At 40.6% G+C, this 20,372-nt stretch overlaps 1 protein-coding gene across 1 annotated transcript in view; it reads left to right on the forward strand.

Annotated features, from left to right (window-relative positions):
• LOC103271527 (DNA repair-scaffolding protein-like) overlaps positions 1-20,372 on the forward strand; it is a 194,703-nt gene that overhangs the window by 30,363 nt on the left and 143,968 nt on the right. The window contains exon 5 of the mRNA XM_021718036.1: positions 6,092-6,192. Coding sequence (XP_021573711.1) covers positions 6,092-6,192 — 101 coding nt within the window. The remainder of the gene's footprint in view (positions 1-6,091; positions 6,193-20,372) is intronic.

Here is a 20,372-nt window from a genome sequence, read left to right on the forward strand (position 1 = left end):
TCACCTCAGCCTCCCAAAGCGCGGGATTACAGGCTGAGCCACCGAGCCCGGCTCAAAATTTCTTTTTTTAAGGTGGGAGAAATTTCAGCTTGTTTGTATGTTGATAGGAAAAGTCCAGGAGAGAAGAGGAAGCTGCTGATGCACGGGAGGTAGAGGACAACTGATGGAGTTGTCTTTGATGTGAAGGGAGGGCATAGACAGTGGGAACCTGATTGGGAGCTTTCGTGTCCACCTAGGGAGGCCATGCGAATGCAGGAATGAACCTGGTCAGGAGCACAGACAGTCCAGCCATGGACAGTCAAGAGGCCAGTGGCTGTGCAGGTACAGGTAGATGCCTGCAGCTTGGAAACAAGTTCTCTCTAATCACTTCGTTTCAGTGAAATAGGAAGATCTTTCTTCAGCTGGTAGATAGGATGAGGTGGGGGTGTGGAAGTTTGAGTTGAGTATATGACACAGTCATATAGCAGGGGTGACTGGACCAGGGTCATGTTCCTGGGTTGCCAGACAGGTTGAGATCCTGTTGGGAGAAGTGGTCATGGGTTGATTTGAGACTGACCAGCCAGCGAAGGTTCAGCCCTGGGGCTGCACGTGTGGGCAGAGCATGGGAACTATCCCGTGGTACACTGAAAGGGCTTGACGGGAGTTCCAAGAGTGCAGCTGTGCTCACAATGGCCTATGAAGCCCAAGCTGGGTGAGGTAGGAATGAGACTGTGCAGGGTTGAAGTGCAGTGAGCAGGATGCACCCAGTGGGGACTGGGAAGATTTTGATCAAACACTTCTGGAGTCAGGCTGCTGGAGGCGATGCGCTGGAAAAGTAAGGATCATGGGTGCTTAGAATTGACTTAATGGAAAGAGGCAGTTTGGAACTTAAAGACTGGAAAATGACTGACTAGTGGGAGTTGATGGCCGAGGCAGGTGGGGGGCGCAGTCTTAGAGCCTAGAGTGCACTGGGCCCATGGGAATGGTGGCCAGGAACCAGAGCCAAGGCCTCTGAGGGTGGCAGGAGGGTGCTGGGCAGCAGGCTGGGTCACAGCCAGATTGTGAGAGAGGGTGCCAGATGGTCAGACAGCTGCCATGAAGAGTGAGGAAGAGTGAGGCCACCCCGTTCCGGCCTTGCAGGCCCCGGGGCCAGGGGAGTAGAGAGGAGACAGCGCTGTTGAGGGCCACCCAGGGCAGGAGGCCTCAGCAGAACGTGATGGCACCTTCATCGAAGTGCCTGAAGCAACTCTTGCAGTATGCAAGTGACTGTTTTCTTCTTGAGGTTTCTAAGAAAAGCGAAGTAAGGGGGAGGCCTATTTTGTGGTCACCTTTTTGAGGTTTTTGTGCTTAAATATAAAAAAACGAGATTGGCGTGTTTAGTGTTGTCGGTCTTGGGCCTTCAAACCGGAAGTCCTTCTGTTGTACTGGACTGACTGGACAGACCCATGGCTGCCTGTCTCTCTTTGCTGGAGAATGGCGGTTGGTGGCCTCCAGAAGCTGAAGAAAAGGTAGCATTTTTTGGCTCATGGGCTTTTGTGTAAATGAAGATGTTGGAGAGTCATACTACTGAAGAGTTAAGAAAGTCTCCCATCTAATAATGACTGAAAATCAGTTTTGCATTAAATATTTGATTATCAGAGTGAACTGTTTCTTATGAAAATACTGAGAATATAGACATCCTGATAATGCTTATAGTAAAAGATCACTGACTTTTGTCAGAGAGGGTCATAGGAGCCTGAGAAATAATCTATTGCTAAGGGAAAAAGTGCATATAAGAAATAGAGGGCTGGGCTCAGTGGCTCAGCCAGTAATCCCAGCACTTTGGTAGGCGAGGCGAGTGAATTGCCTGAACCTGTGGGTTCAAGACCCGCCTGGGCAACTTGGTGAGACCTCATCTCTACAATAAATCAAAAATTAGCTGGGCATGCTAGCACGCACCTGTAGTTCTGGCTATTTGGAAGACTGAGGCGGAAGAATCGCCGGAGCCAGCAGGTCGACGTTGGGGTGACCATGAGTGTGCCACTGCACTCTAACCTAGGTGACAGAGTGAGACTCCAACTCAAAACATACACACACACACACACACACACACACACACACGACTTTCATTATCTAGTATGAATAGAACAGTGATTTAAACTTTTTATTTTTATTTTGATAAGGGCTATCTAGCAAGGATCAAGAGTAGTTGGCATTTCAAGGCTGAAGGACGTTGGCCCTTTCCCTCTGGTTTGCTCCATGAGAAATGGTTTACTCAGCCTCTTTGAGCTTTCTTTTTTTACTTTGATTTTTTTGGATTCGTGGCACAGTTTGCAGTATAAATAATAAAAACCAATGCAGAATTGTTTAGATATTTGAGTATGTCATTAAAACCATTTATATCTCCTCAGTCTTATGATCAAGTTATTTTTCAGTGTCTACTATATCTAACAGAGAGGAAAACTTGAAAGTATTATGCTATAGTCATTTTAATTATTTTTCTTTTACCTAGTTGTATAAGCTTGTTTAAAAAAAAAAAAATTTTTTTTTTTTTTTTTTAGTCAGAGTCTTACTCTGTCGCCCAAGCTGGAGTTCTGTGGCACACTCAACGGCCACCCTGGTGTCGACCTGCTGGGCTCCGGGGATCCTTCTGCCTCAGCCTTCCAAGTAGCCAGAACTACAGAAGCACTCCACCATGCCCGGCTAAATTTTGTGATTTTTTGTAGAGATGAGGTCTCACTATGTTGCTCAGGTTGGTCTGGAACCCCTGGGCTCAGGCAATCCTATAGCCTCTGCCTCCCAAAATGCTGGAATTACAGGCTTGAACCACTGTGCCTGGCCTATTAAAATATTTTAGTGAGTATTTTGACTGGAAATGAGTTGGGATATTTTGGAATCTTGTTCTTCTTCACTTCCTCACGTTGATTTTATAGAAATGTTTACCAATGTTAAATTGATGCCATTAATCTTCTGAGGTAGGTTGCCAATCCATTAACGTTTTATAGAAAAATTAATTAGAATATCTTTTTTTTTTTTTTTTGAGTTGGAGTCTCACTCGATTGCCCAGACTAGAGTGCAGTGGCCGCTCACGGCCACCGCAGCCGCGCCTGCTGGGTTCCGGCGATCCTTCCGCCGCAGCCCTCCAAGTAGCCAGAATTACAGGCATGCGCTACCACACCCGGCTGACTTTTTTTTTTGGTTTTTTGTAGAGATGAGGTCTCGCTGCCCAGGCGGGTCTCAAACCCGCGGGCTCAGGCAATCCACTCACCTCAGCCTCCCAAAGGCGCGGGATTGCAGGCTGAGTCACCGAACCCAGCTTTCGAATATCTTAACTTACTCAGTTAACAAGGTAGCAGAGCCTTCCTGAGCTCTTAGTATAACTTTTTTTAAAATCTGGGATGAGTTTTTACTAAAAATAAGGTTGTTGAGTAGAGGAGATGGTGTTTCCATTATTTATTTATTTGTTTGTTTGTTTGTTTATTGATTGATTGAATTGGAGTCTCACTCCATTGCCCAGGCTGGAGTGCAGTGGTAAGCTCATGGCTACCCTCGTGTCAACCTGCTGGGTTCCAGCAGTCCTTCCACTTCAGCCTTCCAAGTAGCCAGAGCTATAGGTACACACTACCATGTCTGGCTAATTTTTTGATTTATTGTAGAGATGAGGTGTCGCCATATTGCTCAGGTTGGTCTGTAACTCGTGGGCTCAGGCAGTCCTCTCACCTTGGCCTCCCAAAGTGCTAGAATTACAGACTTGAGCCACCGTGCCTGGCCAGTGTTTTCATTCTTAAGCTCAAGTGCATCTGACCCAAATTCCCTGTAGGACAGGCCCTCATGCCCAGACTCAGCTGGAGATGTAGATTTTATCTGAGGTCTCCAGATAATCCCGTCTGTAGAAGTTTCTTAATTTTATCTCTCATCCTGTAATTCCTACAGTGTTTCGGTGAGGTTTTAGGCTTGGCCTTAGCCTGGTACTACTTTCAGATTCTATTTTGCCTTTTTAAAAAAATGTAAAGTCAATATTGAAAAGCAACATTTAGCAAAGAATTATTTGGATAATTGTGCAGAGAATACAGTGCTTTACCTTTTCTCTAGTATTTATTATATTATGGATATAATTTTAAATAGTGCTCTTTAAAAGGTGGTAGGTACATTATCGAGATTAGAAGTATGGACTCTGGAGCCAGATGGCCTGGGCATGCAACCCAGCTATGCCACTCATCAGACCTCTCTCCTTATGCGGAGGATTAATGTCTTGGTGCCTTAGTTTGTCAGTTGTAAAGTGGGCTAGTAATAGAAGCTACTTCACACTCTTGTCTAGAGGAGGAGTATAAATGAATTACTTTCATGTAAACAGAATGATATGAAGAAGGGCTTACTACTAAGTGGTCGAGATATATGTAAAGTAGTGGTTTTTGGCATATTTCTGAGTATAAGAAGTATTTTAAAAAAAAATCTTTCTGTTATATGCACTATACACACAAACACACTAAAAAATAACTAGTACCTATAGGAAAGCACACTGGGTGGTAGTGACATACATAATAGGTTTTTATTAAAATAAGATCTCTCAATCATAGTGGAAAGAGCATAGGATACAAGTAAAAACCAAACCATATCAAAAGCAGTAACACCAATCATGGGCCTTTCTTGAGGATTTACTTAATGCCTGTCATTGTGCTAAGTCTTTTCTGATTTTAACCGCTTGTTCCTAATCTGACTAGTTATGTAATATTGGAGCAATTCTTTAACATGTCTCTAAACTCTAATTTTATCATCTGTATAGGAGATATTGATATCTGTTCTTTCTACCCCAAAGAGATTATTTGAATAAAACAAGATAATAAAACATTATCTTGTTTGAGTAGTAAATGGTTGAGCTGGTAATAAGATAGAAACTTATAAGGTAATACATTAATAAATTTTGTAGCATGTAGTCATAATGGCAATGAACAGCTGATCTTGATTTCTTTCAAGATTGTAGCTGCGTTAGGAGCTGTGACTTCTCTCCTTTTCTCTCCCTCTCCATACATACAGTATATACGTTTATGTATGTATTTACTTGTATATTCATAATTTGTTTATACATATATATATTTATAAACACAAACATACCTATATCAATGAATATACAGGGGTTGCCAAAAATATGCACATTTAAGACATATAATCTATGTATTCACTTTTTGAGGTTGAATTAAATTATGGTAGCAATGTGTAGTATGATGCTTGTTTAACTATGCTTTCTCCATTTTCTTTGACTCTACTGTTTGTTGCACAGTGACACTAGCATTCATTTGATTAATGCTATCTTTTGAGTGAACATTATACTTAACTGTGTATACATTTTTTGGCATCCCCGTACATGCTCATTGATAGGTAAGTACTCTTGCCAGGTGCCTATATGTCCATTATTATGAGTTGTCTTCCTGCCATATATAGAAGTTTTCTTTTTCTTCTTTTTTATAACATTGGAATCCTTGCTGTGTTTTTGCTATTGATACTCAGATACCTCTGGAGTCCAAATAAAGGATATATAACTTAGTGCTCTTATGTGAGTGTTCTATCTATCAACAGTTTACATGCCAGTTCTGGTGACTTCTGCCTCTAATCCCAGCACAGAAGCAGGAGTATTGCTTGAGGCTGGGAGTTTGAGACCAGCCTGGGCAACAAAGTGAGACCTCACCTCTACACAAAATTTTTTAAAAGTTAGCTGGGCGTGGTGACACATGCCTGTAGTCCCAGCCATGGGAAGCTAAGGCAGAAGTGTTGCTAGATGCAAGCATACAGCGGGTGATAAGTGAACAGTACATGTTTATGGAATGAATAAGTGAACTAAGAATGAGTAGAAAAGGAGCTAACCTGATGTTTAGCTATTGTATTTCTAAGAGTATGATATTATTAGGAAGTAATATTAGCTTATGTTTCTAACAGTCAGAAAACTAAGCTTCCAGAAAAACTGCAAAATGATTTAGAAGGATGTGGCCTCTAGGAAGAAAATGTGATAACAAAAATACATTAAAATTTTGCATGTTTTCTCTATTTCTGATTAGGGTATAAAATATAAATGTACCAATTATTTTACAGCTTTTTTTTTTAAAAAAATAAACTTAATACATTATAATCCATTAAACAGAGGCGGGCTAGCAGAAAGACTGAGTGGGCTACAGAACCGAGAGAGATCTGCCATTTCTTTGTGGAGACATCAGTGTGTTCCTTACCAAAAGACACTTTCAGGTAAGGCTTGGACAAACATCAGAGACAGTATGTAAAAAAATCCCAGTAGACCGGGCTTGGTGGCTCAGCCTGTTATCCCAGCACTTTGGGAGGCCGAGGCGAGTGGATTGCCTGAGCCCATGGGTTTGAGACCAGCCTGGGAAACTTGGCGAGAGCTCGTCTCTTTAACAAATCAAAAAATTGGCTGGGCATGTACCTGTAGTTCCAGCTCCTTGGAAGGCTGAGGCGGAAGGATCACCTGAGCCCAGCCAGTCGATGCTGGGGTGACCCGTGAGCATCCCACTGCACTTCAGCCTGGGTGACAGAGTGAGACTCCAACTCAAAAAAAAAAAAAAATTCCAGTTAGTAGAATGTTTACATTTAAATATGTGAAGTTGATTATTACTGTTTTCATGACTTAAAAATTATTTTTCTACAACATTCTTATTTAATTCTGCTGTGCCTAATTAATATATGCAACCTGATAAGTTTGGAGGTAAGTAGACATTTGCGAAACCATCACCATAAGCTATCCCATCACCTCCGGAAGTTTTATTCGGCTCTCTTATTTACCAATATTATTATTTTGTGATAAAAACACTTAACATAAGATCTGCCCCCTTAGCAATATTTTAAGTATACAGTATAGGGTGGTTAACTATAGGCACTATGCTTGCTGTGCAGGAGATCTCTAGGACTTATATAGCCAACACTTTGTACCCCTTGACTAATATCTCCCCATTTTCCCTTCCTCCGAGCCCCTGGAAGCCCCCATTCTACTCTCGGCTTCAGTGGCCAGAGCACTTAGTCAAGAAAAGGAAATAAAATGTATTCAAATTGAAAAGGTGGAAATATAATTATCTCTGTTTGCAGATGACATGATCCTTAATCTAGAAAACTCTATTAGAAAAACAAAATGTAAGAGTTAATAAACAAAGGTCATTAGCAAAGTTGCAGGATTCAACATCAACATCAAAAATCAGTTGCATTTCTAAACACTATGAATGAATTACCTGAGAAGGAAATTAAGAAAACAATTTTATTTAGAATGGCATCAAAAAGAATAAATTCTTAGGTAAACTTACTTGTGGATATGAAAGGCTTGCATTCTAAAAGCTATGACTTTTTTTCTCCGGGTGTCTTATAGATCTCAGAAATTGTTCCAAAAGATGAGGTCATTTCTACAAGGTCTAATGACTGGAAACTCTTGTTTCTTAACAAGTTGTTTGATATTAAAAATGTTCCCCGCAAAAGCTCCCTTTCCTCTGAAACAATGCAGTTTCTGGTGATTTCTTCTTTTGTGGTCTCTGCATCTGGAGTGGGAGTATGGCTAGATAGGCCTGGTCACTTATTCCAAACCTGCTATTAATAGTCTTTCCAGGGGGATTCCTTGGAATAGACATTTTAATAGGCTCTCAGATGACTTGTGCACATGCTAGAGTTTGATAAACTTCTTAGAGTTGACCCTCCCCGTTCCCAGTAATATATTCTACTAGATAAAACGAGATAGAACACTCAACTATTATGTCCTCAGCTATCACATATATCTTCAGAAGTCTTATAAATTCTTATTTATTCTTTTAAAATCATTTCCCAGCTGTTGCTTAGCAATTGCCTTCTGTGTTTCACATTCTTTCCTTAGAGTATTATAATGTGAAATACATACCTGACATACATGACCCAAGAATACTTTTCCTTTTATGAAATCTATGGGTCAGTCTGTTGTACTTATGACTTTTTTTTTTTGTATTTTTTTGTATCACGGATGATGACATTAAATAATCATCTTTACAACTCATTTGATTAATCAGAAAACTAGGTATACATAAAGGTTGCCCGATGGTATTATTTAGGGGAGTCTTAGTAGTAACGCACTGGATTAAGCACATAAAAGACTTTGATGGGTATTCATAATTGAAAGCCACAGGGATTTGAAAGCCACAGGGAAAAGACTTCATGCTTCAGGTTTGGTTTTAAAATGGTTTGTAGTCATTCTCCATGTGGTAACTCCCACCTTCAAATCCACTCAAAAGAATGCTTGCTTTCTCTAGTATTTCACCAGAAATGCATGAAATGATTTTCATTGGTACATATTAAATCACTCAGTATGCAAATGAATCCTCTAAAATAAAGTTTACTTTCCTTAAACTATACAGACCTTCATTAGTTGATATGTTTAGGCTAGAGAAATTTAGGGTTAGGAAGAAAAAGGATTAAGAAATCAGAAAAATTAGAAATATTAATCCAATGTGGTTTATCTTTTGAAAAAGTAGTCTTTCAAAGTGTAGGCCTGAATCATATTCTTGAGCCAGCACAATGGAGCATAGGATATAGGTTTGAAGGTTGCAATGACTTTGTAAAATGTGAATCTCTATAGGTGTCCTGAAATCTTATGGTTTTGATAGGGAGGTGTTGGGTTGTCTTCTTAAGTATTGATATTCATTTACACTAGAGATCACTAAATTTGTCATCTTGACTAATTACAGTGAATTTACCAAATTGTGAAGCACAAATTGGTGGAGTATTTTCTGGAGGTCTGGATAGAAAAATAGCAACTCAAATGTGTGTGGCGGGCACTCCAGAAATAAGCACCAAATATCTAATTTGGAATGTTCCTTATAATTTCTCTTCTTAAGTTTTGTTTGTTCATAGACATTAAGCATATCAAACTGAGACTCTCCTTATTTATATCCTTTAGATATGAGAAATTATGACTTATAAAATTAATCTTTTGATTGAAATTATTTAACCCGAGATCTTTCTTTCCATGTGTCTTCTGTGTAGGGATTATTATTTAATTATCCCATGTTTGAGAGGTATGTTTTCCTGTATATTGATTTGAAATGTTTAAGTGTCTTTAATGCATCTTTCTGCTCTTTTAAAAGACTTTTTATTCAAAAATGATGCAGATTCACATGCATCGCATGCAGTTGTTAGAAATAATAGTAAATGATCCCTTGTACCATTTGCCCAGTTTTCCCCAATAATGACATCTTTCGTAACTCTAGTATGATAGGAGAACCAGGATGGTGATCCAAGATGTAATCCACTGATATTATTTGGATTTCACCTGTTTTTCATGCATTTGTGTGTTTTTTGTTTTATGTAATCTTATCACCTGTTGCTATGGTCTGAATATTTGCATTCCCCCAAAATTCATATGTTGAAACCTAACCACCAATATAACAGTATTAGGAAATGAAGCTTTAGAAGGTGATTAGGTTGTGAGGGTGAAACTATCATGAAAGGATTAGTGCCCCGATCAGGAGAAAGCTGGGGGAGCCGTTTGAAGACCCACGAAGATGCGTCTCTGAGGACACACGCCTCCCCAGGAACGGAGTCTTGGACTTCCTGGCCTCCGGAACTGGGAGAAAGAAATTTCTGCTGTTTACAAACTGCCGAGACTGTGGCATTTTGTTGCAGCCATCCAAACAGATTAAGATATCTATGGAGATTTGCTTGACCCTCACATAGTCTGGACACAAGAGAGTCCATCATAAGGATCCGTTGTGCTGTATCCTTCACAGCCACAGCTACCTTCTTCCTCCCCTCCTTCCTGATGTCTTGCAGCCACTAATGTACACCATTTCCATACCTTTACCAGATCAAAAATTGTATGTAAATATAATAATAGTTTGTAGCCTTTTGGTTTTGGCTTCTTTCACTCAGCATAATTCCCTGGAGAGCCTATGTATTAGTATTTCACTTCCTTGCATTACTGAATAGTATTCTCTGGTATGAATATAACACATTTTGTTGAACCGTTCATTGACTAAAGGAAAGGACATCTTGGTTGTTTCCAAGTTCGGTCTATTACAGTTAAAGGTGCTGTGAACATTTGAGTGAAGGTAGGCTTTTTTTTAAGAAAGCAGGATTTCAGAGGACAGAAAAGCTCCCACAGTGGGGGGGGGGAGGGGCGAAGGGGTTGCCAAAGGTAGGTTTTTATTTTTCTTGGCTAAATGACCAAGAGTGATTGCCAGGTGTTATGATAAGGGCATATTTAGTTTTGTAAAAAACAAAAAAATTACATGTGTATATCTCTAATACATCTTTTTGGACTTAAGAAATTTAATTTATTTTTTGAGTTGGAGTTTCACTCTGTCGCCCAGGCTAGAGTGCAGTGACACACTCATGGGTCACCGCTGCCTCGACTTGCTGGGCTCAGGCGATCCTTCCGTCTCAGCCTTCCAAGTAGCTGGAACTACAGGTGCCTGCCACCATGCTTGGCTGATTTTTTGATTTATTGTAGAGATGATATCTCACCAAGCTGCCCAGCCTGGTTTCAAACCCCTGGACTCAGGCAGTCCTCTTTAAGAAATAAATTCACGCAGAGTTATGCAGTTGCCAGACCCTATTGGTTACCTATATGCCATTAGAATATATAAAGTAAATAAATTTGCATGTCAAAAGTTCTTCTTGTTCTTTATTTTGTCCCTTTAAACATTTTAATTTCCTAAAGCTTTTTTGTGTTGAGAATAATTATTTTCTTATTCTTCCCACTGTAGCTTTTGCAAAATTATATTCACTGCCTTATTCTTTTTCCAGTCACATTTTATTACATATTGTCGTCCTCTTCAAAGCTTTTATTGTTGCCTGGTGGTTTTTTGGGTTGTTTTTCTCCTCTAGAGAGTAGGCTGGAGGGAATAACTTGTGGGACAAAAATCCTGATGCTTTCTCTTCCTTCTTGGATTTCCGGAATGCTCGACTTGAAAGTTTTTCTGAAATGATGCAAGTGGAGAAGAGAATAGAATTTAGGCTGCTCCAGATCATGAGAACTCCCACTGAGTGTCTCTCGTCCATGCCAGGTTCTGAGCAGGTGCTGCACTTACAGCCTGTCCCTTGAAGTCACCCTCAGGGCAGAGCGTGCCTTTGGAGCTGTAACAGTATGTACGTTCCATACTCTAGTCCAGTCTCCCGTCCAGTGTATTCCACACTCCAGTCCATAGAGTTTTAGGATATTTGTTAAACAAAAAAGGCTGATTTTAGGGTGGAGGATGAGCAAGGTCTGTACTGTTTTAAATCTTAAATTTTTAAGTGCCTTTTCTGAAGCAAGAGACATTTTTTCCCCAAATGTAAGGTCACTTTCATTAACTAATTTTTAAAAATTGATTTTTCCTTTTAATTGTGTTATAGAGGATAAGCAACCAAGTAGTATTCTCAGTGTATCTTTCTTTTTTTTTTTTTCCTGGTTGGAGTCTCACTCTGTCGCCCAGACTGGAGTGCAGTGGCAGCTCCCGGCCACCACAGCCTTGACCTACTGGGCTCCGGCGATCCTTCCTGCTCAGCCTTCCAAGGAGCTGGAACGACAGGCATGCACTACCACACCCATATCTTTCTATAAAATTCTTATGTATATCAGTTATGTAGAGGAAAATCTTGTGTGTGCTCACATTTCTGTTAATTTGAGTAGTATGAAATACATATGTAGATTTTTTCCCCCCATTTATTCACTCAGCGAGTGCTTTCTAAGGATCGCCTGCATGCCAGGCCCCTTCCTGGGCTCTGGAGTCATACTACGAATTAACAAGACTTGGTCACTATACCCATAGAACTTCTGTTTTAGTGCAGTAGGTGGGTGACAAGCAAAGAAAGAAAATAGGGACAGATTGGGAATGTGAGGGATCTGTGTGGACTGAGGGGGAGTTATGCTGGGCAGGCTGTGGACACGGGCTTCCTGTCTGCAGTGGATACCTGTGTTTTTTTCTTTTTTTGCTGGAGTCTCACTCCATCACCCAGACTGGAGTGCAGGGGCATGCTCATGGCCACCCCAGCGGCCACCTGCTGGACTTAGATGGTCCTTCTGCCTCAGCCTTCCAAGTAGTTGGAACTACAGGCGCACACCACAATGCCTGGCTCGTGTTTTGATTTATTGTAGAGATGAAGTCTTGCCAAGTTGTCCAGGCTGTTCTCAAGCCTGTGAGCTCAGGCAGTCTCCTCACTTTGGCCTCCCAAATTGTTGGGATTATAGGCTTGAGCCACTGTGCCTGGCCCCTATGGTCTTTTCTAACTTCTGAGCAAGGCTATCAAGTAAGGAAGCTGAAGAGCTAGGAGATTTTTGTTATTTTTTCATTTTTGCAAGAAAAATTTTATTTAACTTAAATATAATTTTCATTTTGAATAGCTTATATTTTAAATGTTTTTCTCTTACACAAAATTATTTTAATGGAAAGATTTCTTATTATTGAGGTTCAGTAAGAGGAAGTTTGGTTATACAGTATATTCAAGCAGTGAAAAACAAAAGTACAATTTAAACCTTTGGAACATCCGGGATGGAACAGAATTTTGTTTTGTAGGCATCTTTACTGTGTGAATATTTGCTTTTATTTAATTACTAGTTTGAGTTGAAGTATAACATACAGAAGAAAGTTCAGAAAATACAGATATACAGGTTAACAAGTGTTACAAATCAAGTACCCCTATAACCACTGCTACTCAAAGAATAGAAATAGATGGTTTTCCATTAAGTATTTTTTTACTCATTAATGCAATGCAGTAATTGATGCCTTCTGTCCCTGTATTTTTCATGGCAAATGTCTGTAATCTTTTGGCTAATTGTTTCTGGTTTTTTACTTTGTTTCTTTCATCATTCAACTTTTGATAATCAACAGGTATATGTCTGTCATTGACAGACCTGTCTCATTCCATCATACCACTGTAATTAATTTTTTCCTGATTGCTTGTTTAAAAATTAAAATTTTTATTTTTTAGACAGAAACAAACCAGTATTTTACATTTGAAAATGTTTTAATAAGTGTCTTAGTCCATTTTGTGTTGTTATGACAATGACATAGACTGGATAATTGATAAAGAAGTTTCTCAAGGTTCTGGAGGCTGGGGAGTGAAGTGTCGAGGTGTTGGCATCTGATGAGGTGAAAGGGAGTGTGAAGGTGAGTGAGTGAGAAGGGACTGAACATACCCTTTTATCAGGAACCCACTGCTGTGATAAAGATATTAATCACTTTGTGTGTGCAGAGCCTCATGACCCAATCACCTCTTAAAGTTCCCACCTCTTGACACTGTTAATTGGGAATTGTGTTTCCAACATGTGAACTTTGGGGGACGCATTCGAACCATAGCAATACATCTGTGACTTTTTTTTTTTTTTACTGAAGTACATTTTGGAAAATCAAAAGAAAGAAACAAGGCCGAAGAGAATAAAGTATTATTTCGTAGGATTCATAAAAGAGAATAGCTGTAATGAATTACTCCTTGATGAATATTTTATTTACACAATTTCAAGAGAAATTGAAATAATATAGTAATTCCATACTCACATGATTAACAATGATGCAATACTCAAACAGGATAACACTCCTGGGCAGTTCTAATGCTTTTAGATGTTTTTCACATTATGTAATAAGTTAGAAATATTAGTCAATATTGTAATTTAAAATAAACTGTAGGAAACAGTTAACAAAGGTAACATTGAAAAGAGATTGGGATGGGTTTTTTTTTTTTAAACTTCTTTTATAAGAAGAAAAAATTTGTCAAATATCAAATGTTTTCACAATTGAAGAAGAAGGAACATAAATGTGGAATGATAGAGAACAGTAAATGTGGAATGATAGAGAACACCACCCTGAACTTTACTTATGAAGTGCTAAAAAATTATACCCTTGTGTCAGGAAATGAAAAATTCAATAAGGGGTCTGGTTTTCCCAGTGAGGTGATTTTCCAGAATGAGCACACTAGAAGGCTTGCAACCTCCAGGACTGCCAGATCCCTCCTTGCTACCTGAATGGCCATAAGTGAGCCTCTCTGTGCTCATGACAGGGAGGGGGTGTGGGGAGCCCCAACCTTGTACATCAGGCAAGCTCAGCAGCGGTGATTTTGATGTCCTGACGGTGCAACCTTTGGTGGAGGGTCTACTTGGCCTCTTTAGGATCAGAGAGCCAGAAATCTGCCCCCTCACCTGTTCTTTATTGCTTGCAAGAAGTTCCTCTGAGACTGGGGGCCCCTGAGGTGGGTTTGTGTTCCAGACTCACCACTTGCATGGCTGGGAGAGGAAGAAGGAATGTCCTAGTCAGTGTTTTCCATACAGAAGCAATGGTGTGAGCAGAAAGAAGATCAAAGAGTTCTGTGTGGATATTTGTGTGCCTAAAAGATGTAACGAATTTCCTTGATGCAGTATTTCCTAATAATTAAAGACTAACTTGAGGTGGAAAATAGTAGACTGATTATTTCTACCAAAGCGAGTCAGTTGGTAAAATAAGATCTCTCTATTTAATTGAAAAATAATTATTAGAAAATACATATGATTTAGTATTATATATTTAAGTCCAGGAAAGAGAGGTATGTGGTGAGGTGTTCATTTGAATTGGCCAATTTTTGGCAATATTTATGCCTTTAAAATCTTTAGTTTCAGCCAGGCTCAGTGGCTTAGTCTGTAATCTCAGCACTCTGGGAAGCTGAGGTGAGTGGATTGCCTGAGCCCGTGGGTTCGAGACCAGCCCAGGCAACTTGGCAAGACCTCATTTCTACAATAAATCAAAAATTAGCCAGATGTGGTAGTGTGCGTCTGTAGGTCTGGCTCCTTGGAAGGCTGAGGTGGAAGGATCGCCGGAGCCCAGCAGTTCGAGGCTGCGGTGACTGTGAGCGTGTCTGGGTGATGGAGTGAGACTCCAGCTCAGAAAAAAAAATTAGTTTCTGTGGGAATTTTAAAATACAATAAATTTTTAAAACACAGTGTGGGTCAGCATTGCTTTGACCAGAGGATTTTTACTTCAGTTCCTTTTCTTACTTCCTCTTTCCTCTGGGGTCAGGGGAGCTGACTCTGGATTATCTCCAGCCTATAAAACCAGGAAGCCAATTTCAGTGTCCCAGCTTTATTTTTCCCTGTTTTATATCCTTACCACATTTTAGTGCAGTGGTGATACTTAAGACCATTCTTTGTGGTCACGAGCCAGAAGAATTTGCATGGAGCCTCTGGGATCCATTTGTCCATTATTAGAACTGTGATTTCATGCATCAAAATATCGTAACTCCCAGTGATTCTTTTAAGTATGAATTAACAAAAGGGTACAGAGTTCATATTTGATTTTAATAATGTCAAGTTATTTCACACTTTCATTAACAGTGACGGTAGGACCTAAGAAATAGAGGAAGGGATACTTAACTCCCAGATTGAGTGCTTAGTTTACATACTGTCATGCCTTAGCTGCTTCTGCCACATCCACTTGTACTTTTGTTCCTAGAAATACATTATTTTTGAAAATTTCTTGTTAATTTTCAAACCTAAAAATCTATAAAGTGAGATTTGGTGATGCCATGGAATTAAATGATTTTTAGATTCCCTGTGGATTTATTTGATCTGTGATTTCTTCATTCTTTCTCCTTAAAAAGAAAAAGAGTGGTTCAACAGTCTTAAGATTGGTTTTGCATTGACCTGAAATTTAAGAGAATCTTTTTTTCTACTCTCCAAGAACAAGACGGGAAAGTTATCTCTATTCTAAATGAATTATGTAGTGGGTAAAATATATTTCCTATCGAAATGTGTTGAATTTCATATTTGGCTTGAGAAATAAAAATGTATCCATAGACTTAAATTGGGATGTCATTATTGGTAAGAAATTATCTATCCATTGAAAGTCCTGTTTTTGACCTTCAGAAAAGTATCGATGATAACTGCAAGGCAGCATTTTCTTTGGCTTGCTCAACAAATTGTCATGTTTACTCTCCAGCCTAGTTTGCAATCACACAGGTCTTTGTGCATGTTGTGAAATTTTGTGTATGTCATCTTAACCTTTCCGTCAATCTAATTTTCGAAACTTCTTCAGCTCATTTTCATTTTCAGAATGGCTGTAGGCCCTCCACTTAGCATCCTGCTGCCTGGAGAAGCTCGCTGGAATGCACAAGCCCAGACTTTGATTTCTCCTCCTCTTTCGGGGTATTCTGCTGCAGAGCAGTGCGTCAGTGGGCTAGGGGCTCTGCTGTGGGCACCCTGAACAGGGCGAGTCTTCAGAATGGTGATCTGAGAAGGCTTTGCTGCGCATCACGCAGTGCTCCTTTTCTGAACAGATGCAGCAGCAAATGTATTGTTTCTGTTGCAATGTAGGAAACTTTTCAGCTGGCAAATGAAATAAGTTTTTGGTTTAGTAAAATTCTTTGTAAAGCTGGAAAAAAATTGTAAAGCTCTTCTGTATTGTAAGAGTGATTTGACAGAGCAGCCTTTGGCCCATGTTTACTCCCATCTATTCCAGTATGACGCGACTTCACTTCCAGTGGCAACAGACGTTGTCACCTTTCCTGGTTGCTGCCTCCTGGAGCCACCCGCCGGCCCCAGCTTCGGGGACAGGTTTCCTCGGTGTGCTGCCTCCGGTGCTCATTTCCTTTCATCCTTTGCTCACTCCTCCTCTGTGTGCTGCTTCAACGTGGGCTCCTCAGTCTTCTGCCCGGAGCTTCCTAACTTCCCTGCGTGATGACGCCGTTTGTGGCTGCCTCTCTCAGACTGCTGGCCTCTCCCTGTCCTGCTGGATTTCCTGGCCTCCTCAAGGTCAGCGGCCCCCGAATGTCCTGCGCACCTCAGGCCCAGCATTCCCGACCCTGGCCCTCCCCAGCCAGGGCGCCTTATCCTGGCCTTCCCGGTCATCTCTGTCGGGCTCTAATCGACATATTTTCAGGCCCTCTGGTCCCCGGATTCTCATGCTGTTTCTTCTGCAGAGCTGTCTCTCAGGAAGATCTCTTCCCTCATGCCATGTGCTGTCATCTCTGCTCAGGCCCCTGTTCCTTCCCGTCAGGGTTGCTGTGTCGTTTTTCGACCTGGCCTCCCACTTGCTCAGCCTGCCAGGGTTAGCATATGAAAAGGCAACTCTGGTGCGACTACTCTGCTGTTGTAAAACATTTCCGCTGACTGCCCAGTGTCTTTAGGGCAGATGTTCCTCACCTGTAAGCTTTCTGACATGGCCTTCTTCATCACCCGTCAGCCTCGCTGCCTTGATCTCCTTTCCCACTGCCCTCTTGCTGTGCCACCCACATAGGCACACAGCACAGATTCTCTCCTTCATGGGTTAGGCCTTGGCTTCCATGAGATGTGACTGGCCACTAGGCCTAATACACATACTCTTTTCTCTTAATTATTGCTGTGTCTGCAATAATATTTCCAGTATCCTTTTAGTATATAATGTCTAAAGTATAGGCAAATAATAACTGTGCAAAGTGCTACAAAGGTATATAGGACTTACCTAGCATCCCTGAACCATGTCAGGTAACTTGGGATTTCAGTGGTGAATTTTAAAATATTGCAACATGGCACCAGAGTGCAAAAAAGAGTCCTCTGTCAAGACATGTTGGTTCTGGTCTCAGCTTGGCCCGGGCTGAAGGCCTATGAGGGTCATTTCATATGTTTTTTACTGAGAAGGGATATCTTTAAGTTAACCTTATGTTATTTCCACCTTTAAAATTCCATGTTGCTGTTTTCCTTTGCCTTATCTGGTATTCCATGTAAAAGCTATTCTTTTTTTTTTTTTTTTTTTTGAGTTGGAGTCTCACTCCTTTGCCCAGGCTGGAGTGCAGTGGCACGCATGCTCACGGCCACCCCAGTGTTGGCCTTCTGGGCTCCAGTGATCCTTCCCCCTCAGCCTTCTGAGTAGCCGGAACTACAGACGCATGCTACCATGCCTGGCTATTTTTTATTTTATTGTGGAGACGAGGTCTCACCAAGTTCCCCGGGCTGGTCTCAAACCCGCGGGCTCAGGCAATCCACTTGCCTCGGCCTCCCAGAGTGCTGGGATTACAGGCTGTGCCACCGAGCCCGGCCAATGAAAGCTATTCTTAGAGCATTTTTCACTTCAGAGTCCTTATGTGTGACTTCCCATGAAATTTGCTAACACTCGAACTCCCTTATCTTTCCCTGCTTGTCTTTCAGGAGAGGCGCTTTCGTGGTAGTTGTCATTGTGCTTTTGTCACGACATCATCTCATTTTAATCCTTAAGCTGATTTCTCCTTTTCCTTCTTTTCCCTATCAGTTATCAATTGACTAGTTCCTCTCGTGATCAGAGCACCCGATATGGCATTCCCATTTATAAATAATATGAGCTTTTGACCCCTTCCTCCTTCCTTTTTTACTGTTACTTGCTTCCTCAATCGTTGAAGCTGGTTCAGGTACAGGATGGACCATTTATCCCCCCACTAGCGGGAAGCTTAGCTCTTGAAGGGGCTTCCGTAGACCTTACCATTGTCTCTCGTCACCTAGCAGGGGTATCATCAATTTAGGCACAATTTTTTTTATTTTTATTTTTATTTTTTTTTTGAGTTGGAGTCTCACTCGGTCGCCCAGACTGGAGTGCAGTGGCCACTCCCGGCCACCGCAGCTTCGAACTGCTGGGCTCTGGGGATCCTGCCTCCTCAGCCTTCCGAGTAGCTGGAATTACAGGCATGCGCTACCACGCCCGGCTGATTTTTTGATTTATTGTAGAGATGAGCTCTCGCTGGCCAGGCGGGTCTCGAACCCGCGGGCTCAGGCAATCCGCTCACCTCAGCCTCCCAAAGGCACGGGATTACAGGCTGAGCCACCGAGCCCGGCTATTTTTTTTATTTTTAAGAAAGCAGGATTTATTGAGAGGACAGAAAGACTCCCACAGTGGGAGAGGACCCAGAGGGTTACCCACCACAATTATTAATATGAAGCCTCCAGCTTTATCTCTATATTAAACCCCTTTATTGTATGATCTGTATTAATTACTGCTGCCCTACTTCTTTTATCCGTTCCATTTCTAGTCACCCAAATTACAATACTGCTAATAGATTGTAACCTTAATACAGCTCTCTTTGAGCCCATCCGGAGAGATGACCCCATCCTTTACCAACACTTACTCTGGTTCTTTTTCTGGAGCCATTTGGTTATATTGGACTAGTATGAGCCATAATGTCTATTGTCTTCCTAAACTTCATTGTATGGGCACATCGTATGATTACAGTAGGAGTAGGCATGCATACCTGTATGCTACTGTAATCATTGCTGTTCTGACAAGTGTGAACATATTTCGTTGGCTAGCAACCTGAGCAAAGGTCATATTAAATGATCACCTGCTTTGTTGTGAGCTTCATTTTTCTCTGTAGGTTAGAGGTCTAACAGGAATTGGATTAGCTAACACATCACTTGATAGTACCCTTTGTGACACATACTGCATTGCAGCCCATTTCCACTTTGTACTATCAATAGGACCAGTATTTGCAAATATAGGAGGTTTTGTCCATTGCCTCCCCCTATTTTGAGGCTATATACTTCACTCAACCTGAGTTAAAATTCATTTCACAACTATATCTGTAGACGTTAACCTGACATGTTTTCCTCAACAGCTCATCAGCCACCCCTTCCACTGGGTGTATATAGGTGAATAGTTTTGTTTTACAGTTATTTATATTTATGGCTAAGCATAGTGGGGTATCTAATACCAGTTTGGGTCTTACTGTTGTGTTTTCAGAATATTAAAGTTACTTTCATGAATTATTTTATATTTAGCTGCAGCTTTTTATGGCTTAAAGTTTAACTTTAGTTGATGTGAAAATCTTAAACACACTTTATGGTGGATTTTATTAATTTGGGTTAATTGTATAACCTCGGTGGCTGGCATGAGATTTACTAACCCTAAATTTTTCTAGTAGAAATTGGTTGAACTTTCGTCCATTGCTTAATTGTTATCACTGCTGTTTCCTGTGGGGGTGTGGTTGAGCGAAAAGTTATGAGCTACTGTTAAATGGTGTACTTGATATCTGCTCCTTTTGCTCTCTGATGATCTAGAGGGCATCTCACTGAGGGGTGAATACTTGCATGTGTAATTCTACTAGAAATTAATAAAAAGACTAGGACTAAACCAATATGGGTATGGAGTTATAAAAACACATCTAGGCATTTTCAGTGCCTTGCTTTGGGTATTTAAGCTACATTAACTTAGTTATTTATGTTATTTTTGTTACTTATGTTAGTTTTAATTGGTATGTCAGTATTGGAGTAATATTTAGTAGGCTTATAAGTAAAATGAAAATTTTTTAGTCTAAAAAGCCTAAATTTTGCTAAAATTTTGTCGTTTTTGAAAATGCTAAAATTGAGAGTTAGGCTAAAAGTTAATTCTAGATGAAGTTTTAGTTAAATTTATGGTATTGTTTAAGCTTGGCTATTGAGTTGACATGAGATTCTTGTTTGGGGGTTTTGGCAAGAACATTAGTTATATCTAAAGATACAATAGCCTGTGGGAGGTAGGAAG

The sequence above is a fragment of the Carlito syrichta genome, unplaced genomic scaffold (genome assembly GCF_000164805.1).
Source record: "Carlito syrichta isolate Samal-C Ts95f unplaced genomic scaffold, Tarsius_syrichta-2.0.1 Scaffold311737, whole genome shotgun sequence".
NCBI lineage: Eukaryota > Metazoa > Chordata > Mammalia > Primates > Tarsiidae > Carlito > Carlito syrichta.